Genomic DNA, 14553 nt, shown 5'->3' on the forward strand with positions numbered 1-14553 from the left:
TACGATTATGGACTTCGCGTGAAGTTGAAAACCGATTTGGAACCGTATAACGAAAGATCTTGTTTCGCAGAGGTGACGCCCGGACGGTGTGGGATGTACCTCACTTCGTGGAAAGTAGGAAACCCATTTGGAATCATTTTATTTTTCAGAAATAACTTTCTTATTGGAAGGGTTTCTGGTTTTTTGAACAAAATATTCTGTTATTCTAATAAACATAATAATAAAAGAATTAAATATCATGTTAAACACAATTTTTCACGTATAATACTCGGCTTTTTGCATTAAATAGGGGAGACTGGGGCAAACTCGACACAATTTTTTCAAAGACAATTTTCAACAATTAATTAAAATTTTCAAACAAATTTAATGGTACACATTTAAAGAATGTTCCTTCAGGTACAAAATTGCTTAAGGAAATTTTGCTGTACGTTGCTTAGTTTTGCCCCCAAGAAACCAAAAATGGCGCGAAGACAAATTTTCAAATTGAAAAATGCCGGGGCAAACTCGACACTTTGTTTGATCGACACAATTTGATCTGGAACTAATTTTTTTTGTTTGAAACTAAAAAACATACATTGTTTATTGTGTATTTAGAAAGTACAAAAATTCGGAATCAAGTAAAACAATCATTGGAAATAATGATAACAAAAATTGTTGAACATTTAATTATTTTCACCTAAACTCATGTCTGAAAAACAATTTATGCAAGTAAATTCGCGATTAGACGTGCACACGCATTTGTCATGGGCCATATAGCTGCATGATAAGCATCGTTTGTTATTGAGAGCCGATAAAATGGCGTGGTGTCGACTTTGACCGAACGTCGTTTTTCACTTTTGTTACTCCAAAAATATAAAAATTTTGAAAATATGCAAAAACTCTATTATCGGATTCGTATAAAGCATCGAATTTCCCATCAAAATCACTTACCGGTAGATTCGCAAGAGTAAAGCTCGATGAAAGAGTAGAAATTTTCGAGAGATAAGAAAAATTACTTTTCACCATCAAAACGGTTATGTTCCGCTAAAAATTACACCATGACTCAGAATGTCACCAAATACCGTTGATAATAGTAACACATAAAGACGCATTTACAGTAGGAAAGGCAAGTTTTTACGATAGATTTAAATTAAAAAGCCTAGTGTCAAGTTTGCCCCGGTCTCCCATATTTTACTGTTCTATTAAGTATGATAAGATAAATAAATTTTATGATGTGTATAAATTATTGTTAGTTGGCAGTTGGCACAACGTCTAATGTCGTTATACTTTTATAGCAAAAATAGATTAAAACAATATTGTTTTGCACAATACTATTTTGATGGACGTGGATAATAAAATAAATACATTAGAAACAAATTCTTTTTCAAATTGTAATTAGATCAGATTAAATTAGGAGGTTTGTGTAGAACGGAAGTGCAGATCCCATATTCATTCACCTTGTATACATTTTGTGTATTAACAAGTTTTTAATAATCAATGAATAGCAGCTAAAATCTTTTAAAAGTTAATTATATAATTATTATCTCGATAATATGTGTTTAGGTCAAGGCGAGTGGAGTTCGATCCACTTTTTCATAATTTTACTCCAAAATTATACTAATAATTCTTTCTTATTTTTTAATTAAATAATATAAACAAAAATGCACTAACTTAAATTTCTTCTAGGACGCTATCGCGCATAAATCGTTCTTTCCTGGTTTCCCCAAGCATATTATCAAAGGTGATGCGGATAAAGCTTTTGCGGAAGCGCAGCATGTTTTAGAAGGGGAAGTACGTATAAGTGGTCAAGAACATTTTTATTTGGAGACAAACGCTACTATTGTCGTGCCATATGAGGAAAACGAGCTGGAAGTATTCTGTTCCACGCAGCATCCTAGTGAAATACAGAAACTAATTGCCCATGTCTTAGATATACACTCAAATAGAGTTAACGTTCGTGTGAAGCGTATAGGGGGTGGTTTTGGTGGGAAGGAATCCCGTGCAGCATTACTCGCGATACCAGTGGCACTTGCGGCACACAGGTGTGTTGTAGAAATTTATATTGATTGAAACATATTTGCACGATATATACAGAGTGGGCCAATGAAAAACTTTCATTCTGTTTATTTTGTGCCTTTTATTGATTTATCCTCTTCTTTGGGATGGTTATTCCTTCGAAAATTTTAAATGACAATAGAAATGAAGTAACATGTTATTTCAAAGGTCCTTTAATTTTTTTTACAACAAGCTCTTTGAGTAAATATTTTTTGAAAAATTACATTTGGAAGTTTTAAACACATTAAAAACGGAAAATGACATCCATAGTTACACAACTATGCCTTAATAAAACTTTAACAAAAATATTTATATCTACAAAAATTACAGTGTTTGAAAGGTGATTTAAATTTATCCAGTCATTTAAATTTAAATTTTATATTATTTGTTCCTCTGAGTCAAATTTGCGTTAACTTCGTATATAATAAAGTATACGATCAATTTATAAACTTCTCACAAAAGAGAAACACTTAATTTTTCTTAAAAAATAGGCAAAATTCAAGCAGCTGTAACTTTGTTAAAAATAAACGAAATTTAAGTTTAAAAAGGATTTTAAAGTTTAAAATCTCTACTTTCAAAAGGTCACTATTATTTTTTAGTTTCTGTGGGTTTGACAATTTTTATAGAAAATTACGAGCTGGACAAAATGGGATTTTTTTTTCATTTTGTGGGCCTGTCACGTGCCCAAAAAAAGTCTGCAATAATTTACGATTTTCTAATGTGAAAGCTTGGAATTTTCTCTACACAAGCGTTTTTTAAAAATGTTTCTGCGATTTTTTGTTACTGAGTTATTGCAAATTGAATAAGAAATGAGCATTTTGACTTTGATTGCTCATAACTCCGTTAAAAATCATCGTATCGCAATTCAAAAAACGGATTCTTAAAGCTGAAACTTTGCTTTATCGAATGGTAATTGCCAATTTTTTTAAATAACATGTAGACATGATGCAAATAGATGAAAATAATGTAAAAATTAGCGATTTTTTCCCTTTTTTATTTTAACCCAGAAATTGTGTAGAACAACACAAATTTATTCTTTACGTTTTTTTTTTACTTTTAACTTAAAAGTTTTAAGTATACTCTGCATTAAAAAAAAATTGCGGAATAGTTATGAGATTTTTTTCATGGTGGACACTATAGTTTTATAGGAAAAAACATACAAAAAATTGTGAAATTGCTTAAGAGAGTTGGTTGCTCAAATCAATATGATAAGAATTAGTTCAAATTTATGGAGGCTATTCGTCTACGGAAATCTGCCAAAGTTGAAGACAATTGTCTGCATGGTTGTCGAATAATTAATTATTGAAGTTATACTCTTGTCTCTCTCTTCTACAATCAGTCGGAGACGGATGTCAGAACGCAGCCGATGGTCCAATGAGAGAAATTCGTTTTTAAAAAAGAAATTCTCTCATTGGACCATCGGCTGCGTTCCAACATCCGACATATAACTGATTGTAGAACCCGTCTTATACACGGATAACATATGACAAAAATGTTACGACACCTGTAATGTAATTCTCAAAAGCATATTAAAAATGATAAGAATTTAATGAAAATAGATGCAAATAGTTCTTTACATATTTAGGAAGGACTTTTTTGAAGGCTGAAATGATTTGTCTACATAGTTATCAAGAATTTGTAAAAATAAAACAGGACCTGCACATTTATTATTGCCACATTTCAACATAGATAATAACATATATGGGTTTCAATTGTACAAACAAGGATTTAAAACATTAAGAAACAGCTAATTGAATGCATTCTACATATTTATTTGCTAAAACTCGTTTATTTCACGCGACTAATTAACTTATAGGTTTTTCCCCTGCCGCGCCGCCTGCCCCACAGTGGGACGCCAACCAACCTGCTTAAGGGGGGTCTGTAAAAATTGAGGTTTTAGAAGAGAACAAATAAATACTGTTAGGAAGGGAACAAATAAATCTTACGTATTCTTATGTATTTTGAGTCATGAATCTCGAATCAAGCTATCTGGGAGGACTCAAAATACATACGAATAAAATGTAAAAAAATTACGTCTTAAGATTTAAACAATTTCTCGTTTTTTTCCATTTTCCTCAATTTTCTACATTTTTCCCGCTACAAACGTAATTTTTATGATTTTTAGACTCTACGACTCAAAATACGTAAGCATACATAAAAAATACGTTTAAAAAAATTTTAAAAATCTCATAGCTGTTTGGCAAATTTTTTTCAATACAGGGTACTTAAAAGTACAAAAAAAGTAAAGAATAAATTTTTGTTGTTGTTCTACACAATTGTTTTCTGGGTCAAAATAAAAAAGAGAAAAATGGCTAATTTTTACATTATTTTAATCCATTTGCATCATGTATACATGTTATTTAAAAAAAAATTGGCAATTACCATTCGATAGAGCAAAGTTTCAACTTTAAGAATCTGTTTTTTGACTTGTGGTACGATGATTTTTGACGAAATGAGTAATCAAAGTCAAAATTCTCATTTCTTATTCAATTCACGATAACTCAGTGACAAAAAATCGTAGAACCATTTTTAAAAAACGATTGTGTAGGGAAAACTTCAAGCTTTCGCATTAGAAAATCGTAAAATTTTCGCAGACTTTTTTTGGACACGTGACAGGCCCACAAAGTGAAAAGAAAATTTCCCATTTTGTCCAGCTCGTAGTTTTCTATAAAAATGATCAAACCCGCAGAAACTAAAAAATAATAGTGACCTTTTGAAAGCAGAGATTTTAAACTTTAAAATTCTTTTTTTTAACTTAAATTTCGTTTATTTTTAACAAAATTACAGCTGCTTGAATTTTGCCTATTTTTTAAGAAAAATTAAGTGTTCTTTTAATTTTTGTGAGAAGTTTATGTTTATTTATATAATTTATTTAAATATAATTAAAAATGTAGATTATTATCTATCAAATAAAAAAATTAAATGTGTAGATTACAGAAACCAGTTCGTTGTATGCTGGATAGAGACGAAGATATGATGATAAGTGGAACGCGACATCCGTTTTTATTCAAGTACAAAGTTGGATTTAATAATGACGGTTTTATCAAGGTGGCAAGAGTACATATATATAGTAACGCAGGTTACTCTCGCGATTTATCAACATCAGTAAGTAATAAGAAGAAAATAGATTTAAAAAATTATTTTTCCTTATTAAAAATCTTGTAACGTTATATGTATGTACACACGCGCATAGAAAAATTGTGGATTTTATTTCTAATATTTTATTTCTAATATTTTCAGGTATTAGAACGCGCCATGTTCCATTTTGAAAATTCATATAGAATTCCCGTGTCGGAGATATATGGATACATGTGTAAAACGAATTTACCATCAAATACGGCTTTCCGAGGCTTCGGTGGACCGCAAGGAATGTTTGTAGCTGAAAATATCATTCGGCAAATTGCCGATTATCTAGATCTGGATGTCGTCAAGGTAATTTTTGATTAATAAAAGCTATTACGCAATGAAATATAATGGAAAAAAATCTTCTATTTTACAAAATGCATTACATAAAATTCTACGTCTATATCTGATTTATACATTACAAGCGGACGGAAATGAATTTAATAATTGAAAATATTATTTTTCCACAACAGTTGTCCGAATTAAATTTATATAAAGAAGGTGATTTAACACATTACAACCAGCAGCTTGTCAATTGTACTTTAGATCGTTGCTGGCGTGAATGTCTAGCGTCGTCTCGTTATAATGAAAGAATAGTTGAGGTTCAACGTTATAATAGGCAAGTAATTATCGTCTACATTATAAATTAAATTATTAACAATTACTAAGATCGATGACAAATTTTGCAGAGAGAATCGATTCAAGAAAAAAGGACTTGCAATTGTACCTACGAAGTTCGGAATAGCGTTTACTGCATTGCACTTGAATCAAGCAGGCGCGCTGGTTCACATCTATACTGATGGCTCGGTGCTAATCAGCCATAGTGGTGTTGAGATGGGACAAGGTCTACACACAAAAATGATTCAAGTATAAATAATATTTATTTGTAATTCGTTTTACGTAATATATTATATAGCGTCTTTTGTATACCTGAATGTTCTGACCAATTCAAAAAAAATTAATTTTTTCTTAAAAACCCAGTAAGCAAACTGTCCGTGATATGACAACAGAGTAGCAGTAGATTTGCTCCAGATATCGCAACAGATCCTGTATCATTTGTGTCTACATTAATTTCGTTTTTGCCGATCTGACAGCAAATTGTCGGCGAAAACAGAACAGAATCTACCATTTCATAAACATTTAAATGAAATACATCAATTGAATGGCTGTGTTCAGCGGAAAAGCAGCAGCTTTTAGTGAGCACTCAGTGATTCTTTATTACGGTTGGTTTCTACACTTAGATCCGAGGAAAAACCAAAGGCAAGAACCAATGAATGACCCCTGCTCCCGATCGACTTAAAATTTTACAGATAAGTTGTTTTCGATGTGAAAAATGAATTGCGCGTGCATGGTCCCAATAACTTCGGAAAATAATTTTTTTTTTTAATAATAGCATTTATCGACTCCCCTCCCCCTATGAAGGTTTAATGTGTATGCGTGAAGGTAGTAGGTTCCGCCCCTCTGCGGGGGGCTCCACTAACATTAAACTAGACACATAATAAGCTGCGTTCGCTTTGGGCGCTTTCGTGCTGAAAGCGTCAGTCTATCTTTATTGCTCATTACATGTTGAAAAAAGATGGAATGATGCTGTCAGCACGAAAACGTCCAAAGCGAACGCAGCTATAGTGTGCCTTGTAAAGTATGTACATGCTTGAACTTTCCACGCGTGGAAAGTTGTAAACCCATGTGGCACCTTGTTTCGCGTGAAAAGTGTATGCGTGGAGGCAGTATAGGTTCCGCCCCCCTGTGGGGAGCTCCACTTAAACTAGACACATAGTGTACCTTGTAAGTACATGCGTGAACTTTCCACGCGTGGAAAATTGTAAACCCATGTGACCCTTTGTTTCGCGTGGAAAGTGTATGCGTGGAGGCAGTAGGTTCCGCCCCCCTGGGCTCCACCTCCAAAAAAAAATTAACCTAACCTAACCCACCTAATTGTTGTGTGGATGAAAAAATATATGCGTGAATACAATAGATTACACTTTTCCACCCACAACAAAATTAATGAAATATTTATTACTTTTACCAAAAAGTCTTGGTTATTACCGGTAAAATTGATAAATTTGCTATAATTTATCACATTTATCACCGTATGTTGAAAATTATGCATAATAACCGGTAATTATGTATAATTATCAAATTTATCACTTTTACAGTGGGTCTGTTTCTTTTAGCTGCACTGGCTGAACTGGTGCACAGTGCAGTAAGTTGGAGTGAAATTTAATATACTTGTCTCACTCCAACTTATTGCACCAGTTCAGCCCAGCTCAGTCAGTGCAGCTAACTGCTAAAAGAAACTTGCCAATATAACGGGCCAATTCCTTTTAGTGACACAAGCCGACACAAGTGTCGTTCTGTCTAGCTCTGGTAACTTAGCCGGTCAACTTCGACTTTATTAATTTTCATATTTTTTTATCGTTTGTTGGTCGTTTGTTGGTGATTGTTGGCCTAATTACAACGTTTGTTGGTTCTTAATTTTTTTTAAATTTAAAAAGAAAAATTAGCATTAAGTTAGCCGGAAAAATTTTATTTTTAATTTCAAAAAAGCCTAATCGATGCGTAATCGTTTGCTGATGATTGTTGGTCTAACTTTAGCGTTTGTTGGTTTATTATTAGTCTTACAAACAAAAAAAACGAAAAATTATCTCACATATTAAAGTAATCGAAGATTGGTTTATTTGCCTACGACTTAAGCTTTATTTCTATCAATTTAAGGCTAACATCTATAAAACTGCCATAAAATACGGGCCTTAACATCGGCAGAAAATCGCGAAAAGATCAAGAAACATGGTGGTTCGTGGGAAGCACACACACACACACACACACAACGGGGGAGTGCAAGAGGGGGGCCTTCGGCCCCCCCCTCCCCCGCACCCACCCCGCCGGTAGGCTGCGTGGACCTCGCTTTACAACATAAAGTACATGCTAAGTTGTAAAACGAAATTATAAAGCACATGCATGGAGGGGTGCAAGGGGACTTACATGCGTGAGCGCACGTAAACAGAAAGGCTTTTCTCCCTTGCACCCTCCCCCATGCATGTACTTTATAATTTCGTTTTACAACTTAGCATGTACTTTATGTTGTAAAGCGAGGTCCTCGCACCCCCCGTTGTGTGTGTGTGTGTGTGTGTGTGTGCTTCCCACGAACCACCATGTTTCTTGATCTTTTCGCGATTTTCTGCCGATGTTAAGGCCCGTATTCATATGGCAGTTTTATAGATGTTAGCCTTAAATTGATAGAAATAAAGCTTAAGTCGTAGGCAAATAAACCAATCTTCGATTACTTTAATATGTGAGATAATTTCTCGTTTTTTTTTCGTTTTTAAGACTAAGGGCTCAGTCACAATGAGAAAAATAAGGAATAAGATAAAGGAATAAGGAATAAGGCATGTTGCATCTCACTTTAATGTACGTGTACTGAAGTGAGATGCGACATTCCTTTATTCCTTATTCCTTTATCTTATTCCTTATTTTTCTCATTGTGACTGAGCCTTAATAATAAACCAACAAACGCTAAAATTAGACCAACAATCATCAGCAAACGATTACGCATCGATTAGGCTTTTTTGAAATTAAAAATAAAATTTTTCCGGCTAACTTAATGCTAATTCTTTTTCTTAAATTTAAAAAAAAATTAAGAACCAACAAACGTTGTAATTAGGCCAACAATCACCAACAAACGACCAACAAACGATAAAAAAATATGAAAATTAATAAAGTCGAAGTTGACCGGCTAAGTTACCGGAGCTGTTCTGTCTTTGTTATTCATTGAATGCCAAGAAGGATAGAACGATGTTTGTGTCGACTTGTGTCACTAAAAGGAATTGGCACAACGTATATCCATATAGAATCGATTTTAGTCGATAAATGCTATTATTTAAAAAAAAAATTTATTTACCGAAGTTGGGACCACGCGCAATTTATTTTTCACATCAAAAACAAGTTATCTGTAAAATTTTAAGTCGATCGGGAGCAGGGGTCATTCGGAACTACACCCGAATCACTGAGCGCTCACTATGGAGCTGCTTTTTCCGCTGAACGCAGCCAATGATTACACAATAGCAGATTTTGCTCATTAGCAGATTTGTTATATGTCTGCTGACATTCTATCAACACAAATTTGTAGCAGACACTTTTAAAATCTGTTCTCGACAGATTTGACTATCCGAGGAATTATTATGGAAAATTAATAACCAATTATTAGCGATCAAGAATGGAATGCTTCTAGAAAATTAAATTCCAAAAATTCAAACACGTAGATGCATAATAAAAGTCTAATAATTCTTTTATAATTTTAAATAAATTTTAAAAAATTATAAAGTTATTTTATGTTAAAAATTATAATGAATGAAGACTTATATAACGGGCAATATTGATATTTTTACTGAGAAAAGATAGATGAAAGAGGAAATTTGATAAAAGTAAGTCTCTATTTTCTCTAAAAATAGAACTCTAGAGCTGGTATATAATATCCTATGGATGTCCATATTATGTCCAGAATGCCCATGGACGTTATATGAATATTTATAGGATATTGGTGCTATCGGGGCTCCCCCATTGTAACTGATTATGCGCAACTGTAAATTATTATGAGTTCAAGTTAAATTTACCATATCATGTCAGGTTGCCAGCAGAATATTAAAGGTGAATCCAACTAAGATATATATCGCTGAAACGGCTACCGATAAAGTTCCTAATACATCTGCCACCGCAGCAAGTTGCGGATCTGATTTGAATGGCATGGCTGTTATGGTGTGTGACAATATTTTACAACTAATATTTGAGTATATGTAAATAGAAGTAAATTAAATATAGAAATAAATTTTGCAGAATGCATGCAAGGAAATTATGAAACGATTACAACCGATAATTGACAATGATCTAAAAGGTACCTGGGAAGAATGGATAAAAGTAGCATATTATCAAAGGATAAGCTTATCTGCTACCGGTTTCTATCAAACACCCAACATCGGATATTCCTTCGAGACTAATACAGGGCATCCATTTAATTATTTTACGTATGGCGTTGCTTGTACGGAGGTGGAGGTTGATTGCCTCACCGGTGATCATGAGGTATATCTTTTTATTATGTATTATATTACTTTCATAAAAGATAATGACATCATTTTTATAAAGAACGTAACTAGTTTATAAAGAAAAAGTATGCATAATAATATAACGATTACATAAAACAAACATTGATATAATATTCTTCAATCAATGCAGGTGTTACGAACAGATATTGTCATGGATTTGGGAGAGAGTTTAAATCCAGCCATCGACATAGGACAAGTTGAAGGTGCCTTCGTTCAAGGATACGGTTTATTCACGTTAGAGGAAATGATTTACTCACCGACGGGAACTTTGTTCAGCAGAGGACCTGGCGCGTACAAATTGCCAGGCTTTACCGACATACCTCAGGAATTTAATGTATCCTTATTAAAAGGGGTTTCTAATCCAAGAGCGGTATACTCTTCTAAGGTATAACTTTTTTTATGTAATTAAAAAAATAAATATATATACAGGGTGTTCGAAATAAAAGCCGTATCCAGCCGAAAGGATAGAGAAAGATCTTGGTCGAACACCCTGTGTATATATATATATATATATATATATATGTCTTGTTTTTTTTTTTTTTTTTTACATATTTTACATATATTTACATATGTTTACATATATTTACATATATTTACATATATTAACATGCAGTTTAATTTCAAAGGAAAGGAATAGAGTAGCAATGGAACTATAGTAAAACTTATTAAACTTATATTAAGATATAATATAATATAGGCTGTTGGGGAGCCACCGTTATTTCTGGCGTCATCTGCATTCTTTGCGATCAAAGAAGCAATCAAGGCTGCACGTAAGGATGCGAATATTCATGGTCACTTTCGTCTTGATGCCCCTGCGACTGCTGCACGTATACGTAATTCCTGCATAGACAATTTAACAATGAAGGTATTAAAATATTAAATTCTTAATTCAATTCTCCAACCTTTTATCTTCATGTATATTAAAATACTTTTTCTTTATCTTGCAGATTTCAGAGCCTGATTTAAAACACCAGTGGAATGTAGTACCATAAAATCTTCAAAATCGCGTTTATAAGACTTTTTAAAGATAAAGATATTAGAAAAATGTTGATATAAATAAGATATAAATATCGATAGATATTTTTAACAAATTAAATAAATATTTGCGAAGTATATCATCAATAGGACACGAAATAATATATCCATTATTATTACAAACTTAAATCTCACGAGTTGTCGTAAACATATGGTTTTAGAGATACTCTCCGTAAAACAATAGGATTGAATGTTAGATCAAACGTGTTAGAAAAAACCCAGAAACTATTTACTTAGTTGGTAGGAAATGTTTAAGGAGGTTCGCCTACTACTTTGGAGTAAAAAATGCAATTGAATAACAATGTACATTACAGCGATCCCGAATTATATGCAATATTAGTATAATGAATTGTGGATGCTAGTTATGTGCTATATTCTTCGTAAATTATATTAGTGTATAGAATATTAATAAATATATGCCGAAGTATGAGAGCGTCAACGACTCGGGAATCGTTGTCAGGTACTTATTATCCAACGTTATAAGGTAAAAGAAAAGTAACAAATAATTTCACTAGAAAAGAATATTAAATAGAAAAGAAAGAATAGTCAACCTATTTGGATGAAGATCTAAATAAAGATCCATACTCTAATATTGCTATTTATTCTTTAAAAATTATACTTTGAACACTATTGAACATACATGTGATTTGTTGCTTGCTTCAAATTGCATATATTCTCATTTAGATTACTTAAATTTTATTTGATATTTTTCTCTTATTGTTAGCACTAATGTTCAAATATTATCATATAATTAAATTTTGTTACTATTACCAAAGAGCTATTACATTTCTTTGATTATCATATAATTCAATACTCTCAATCAACCTCTCAAAAGATACAATCAAATATAGAAATTCAATCGTATAAACAAGCTTGAAGTCTAATTATTTGATAGAATTAAACTTTACATAGCAGAACAAGTAAAAAGGAAAATTTAAAAAAATGTTACTCTCTTTTATATATTCTTAATTATTATAAATTTATTAACAACTCACATGTAAAGCAATACAGGCTAAACATTGCTTATTCCAGATTTTTCTACGGTTTCCAGCAATGTCTGTAAATTAGTTTCAAATAATTCGCATCTAATTGGCATTTCTAGCGCATAAAATGGATTTTTTAGCGCATAATCCGCATATAAGTCGTACACTCTCTTCAACAAAATTTCCATGCCTGGCTGCGATGGCTCCGCTACTATCATGAACTTAATGCCCGTCAATGTCTGGAAGCAATATAAACGAAATGTGTCCGCTTCGAGAATCTCAATTCCAGAACATCGTGGTTCCGGACTGAGTTGGCTTGCTATCGCAAAAAGAGGGTAGAACATTGAAGCTAAAAATATCTTCTCATTCGTCGTCATTTTTGCCCGACTGAACTTCAATGTTATAGGGAAATTTTCCGGTTGCTCCAACATCTCCAAGATGTCTCTCCCATCTTCAAGTTCACGTCCTGTGATTGCATTTCCATTCACAGCTGTCAATATGTGTCCCACTGAAAAATATTTGGTTCTCTTAATTATTCCTGTCTTTTAGTATACCTTATTAAAATATACGTAGTGATGTATTCTTGTAATATATGAAAGAAAAATAATGCCCAAAATTTGGCTTAATATTACCCGATTTTTAATATAATTTTTAAAAATATTTCTGTGAGCATTAGAAAATCTTGAGCTTTAAGTTTTATAACTTTTGTGCTTTTCACAAATTACACATTTATATTGTGGTTCCAATTCAATATATCATTGCTTTTAAATCGTATTGATTATTTATATAATAACAATTATTATTATTATTGTGTATATAGAGTGTGAAATCGTAGTACAAGCAAGAACAAGGTGATTTCTCGTGCCAAAATAAGGCCGGCATTGCGTGCAAAAATTATAGAATTTTTTTGTACAAGATTTTTGTTTTTGAAACGATTTTGAAAATCTATTAAGTACACATGCACTATTAAGTACACTTGATTATGTCTTGATTAACGGATCCGGGATCTTGCTATAAACTGTTATTTCTGTTCACGTTTATATGTTTGTAAACATCGGTCATGATTTGTTTTCTGTCAGTTCTTATCTTGATTAGCTATCAGTTCCTGCCAAGTGTGGAGGAAATAAATGAGCCACTTTCAACGAGCATTTGCGCCACTCTTTATGTCATTCGTCTATCAGGGTATCAATTTGAATAACGTTGTCTGTAGTAGCGAATTGCAGTAGATACGTAGATACTGCCATAGGTTCCTAAAGCAAATCATTTTAGTACTCTCGATTGCTGTATCTTATCATCGTAAAAACTTTGTAGAAACTGATAGCTAAGCAAGGTAATAAGACTGATAGGAAACGAATCACGAGATTGCCGATGTCCATAAACATAAACATAAAAAAATTGTGAAAAAAATTGTTATATAATTTTGACTTATTTTGACATGCAAAATCACCTCGTTCTCGTTTCTATACAATTTCACACACATCCTGCATATAATACACAATAATTATTACATAATACTTTTTTACTTGTTACTAATAATTATTAGTTTATCTTCAACTTGAATGTATCTGTTATTCTTGATATTATAATGTAAATATAAAAATAACAGACATTAAATTTTACTTTTGTGATAGAAGAAATATTTGAGAATGTCACTAAAATAGATATGCACTATCCTTAAAATTCTATATTGCATCTGCTTAATAAATATATATTATAATTAACATCTGCTTAAATAAATTCACTATTTAAATATGTAGAATAATAATGCAAAGTTTAAAGCCATTACTTTTCTTTCAATCTATATAATTCCAATTATTTCTCATCACAACAGACATTCTTACCATGTATTCCATCTTTTTGCCCAAACGCTACCACTACTTTCTTGTTCTCATAATTTAATTTAATATTGAGTGGAAAATTAAAGGATTTCTCAACTTCAATCTTCGGTACGTTATGATCATGGTTGAAGATCAAGCCACCAGACTTGGATACAATATAAACGCCGTATATCACCATTCTGCGATTTCTTCTTTATTTACATTAATTTATTATTTAAATCGTTTGACATATGTCATCTTTGGTTCTGTGTTTGATAAATACTTATTAATTTTTATTTAGATTTCAATAAAAATACACATATTCAATTCCCTTTATACTAAAAAAAAGTAAAATTGCAAAAAAATTAACTGTTACTTGTAAGTAAAATAATTAATCATTAAAAGTGATGTTTTTACATTAAATTGTTAAATCAAAATTAATTGATAAAAATTTAATTAAACATA

At 32.0% G+C, this 14553-nt stretch overlaps 2 protein-coding genes across 3 annotated transcripts in view; one reads left to right on the forward strand and one right to left on the reverse strand.

The window, feature by feature from the left end:
* Ry (xanthine dehydrogenase rosy) overlaps positions 1–11880 on the forward strand; it is a 169776-nt gene extending 157896 nt beyond the window's left edge. Inside the window, exons 16-25 of the mRNA XM_071786769.1 lie at positions 1666–2021; positions 4965–5139; positions 5275–5466; positions 5631–5780; positions 5851–6024; positions 9781–9909; positions 9988–10230; positions 10384–10638; positions 10951–11118; positions 11201–11880. Of these exons, the coding sequence (XP_071642870.1) occupies positions 1666–2021; positions 4965–5139; positions 5275–5466; positions 5631–5780; positions 5851–6024; positions 9781–9909; positions 9988–10230; positions 10384–10638; positions 10951–11118; positions 11201–11245 (1887 nt within the window). The 3' untranslated portion in view covers positions 11246–11880. The remainder of the gene's footprint in view (positions 1–1665; positions 2022–4964; positions 5140–5274; positions 5467–5630; positions 5781–5850; positions 6025–9780; positions 9910–9987; positions 10231–10383; positions 10639–10950; positions 11119–11200) is intronic.
* Positions 10763–14508, reverse strand: Trs23 (trafficking protein particle complex subunit 4-like protein Trs23). Of its 2 annotated transcripts, XM_071786768.1 has the most exons (4): positions 14113–14508; positions 12462–12779; positions 12284–12345; positions 10763–11093 (listed from the first exon to the last, which is right to left on the reverse strand). In XM_071786768.1, the coding sequence occupies exons 1-4, from the start codon at positions 14285–14287 to the stop codon at positions 11046–11048; spliced, it is 603 nt and encodes a 200-aa protein (XP_071642869.1). In that variant the 5' UTR covers positions 14288–14508; the 3' UTR covers positions 10763–11045. The 2 variants fall into 2 exon arrangements, with proteins under 2 accessions (XP_071642869.1, XP_071642868.1); XM_071786767.1 differs by having other exon boundaries at positions 12284–12779; positions 14113–14493.
* Between the last annotated feature and the right edge of the window lie 45 nt (positions 14509–14553).

The sequence above is a fragment of the Temnothorax longispinosus genome, chromosome 8, assembly GCF_030848805.1.
Source record: "Temnothorax longispinosus isolate EJ_2023e chromosome 8, Tlon_JGU_v1, whole genome shotgun sequence".
Taxonomy (NCBI): domain Eukaryota; kingdom Metazoa; phylum Arthropoda; class Insecta; order Hymenoptera; family Formicidae; genus Temnothorax; species Temnothorax longispinosus.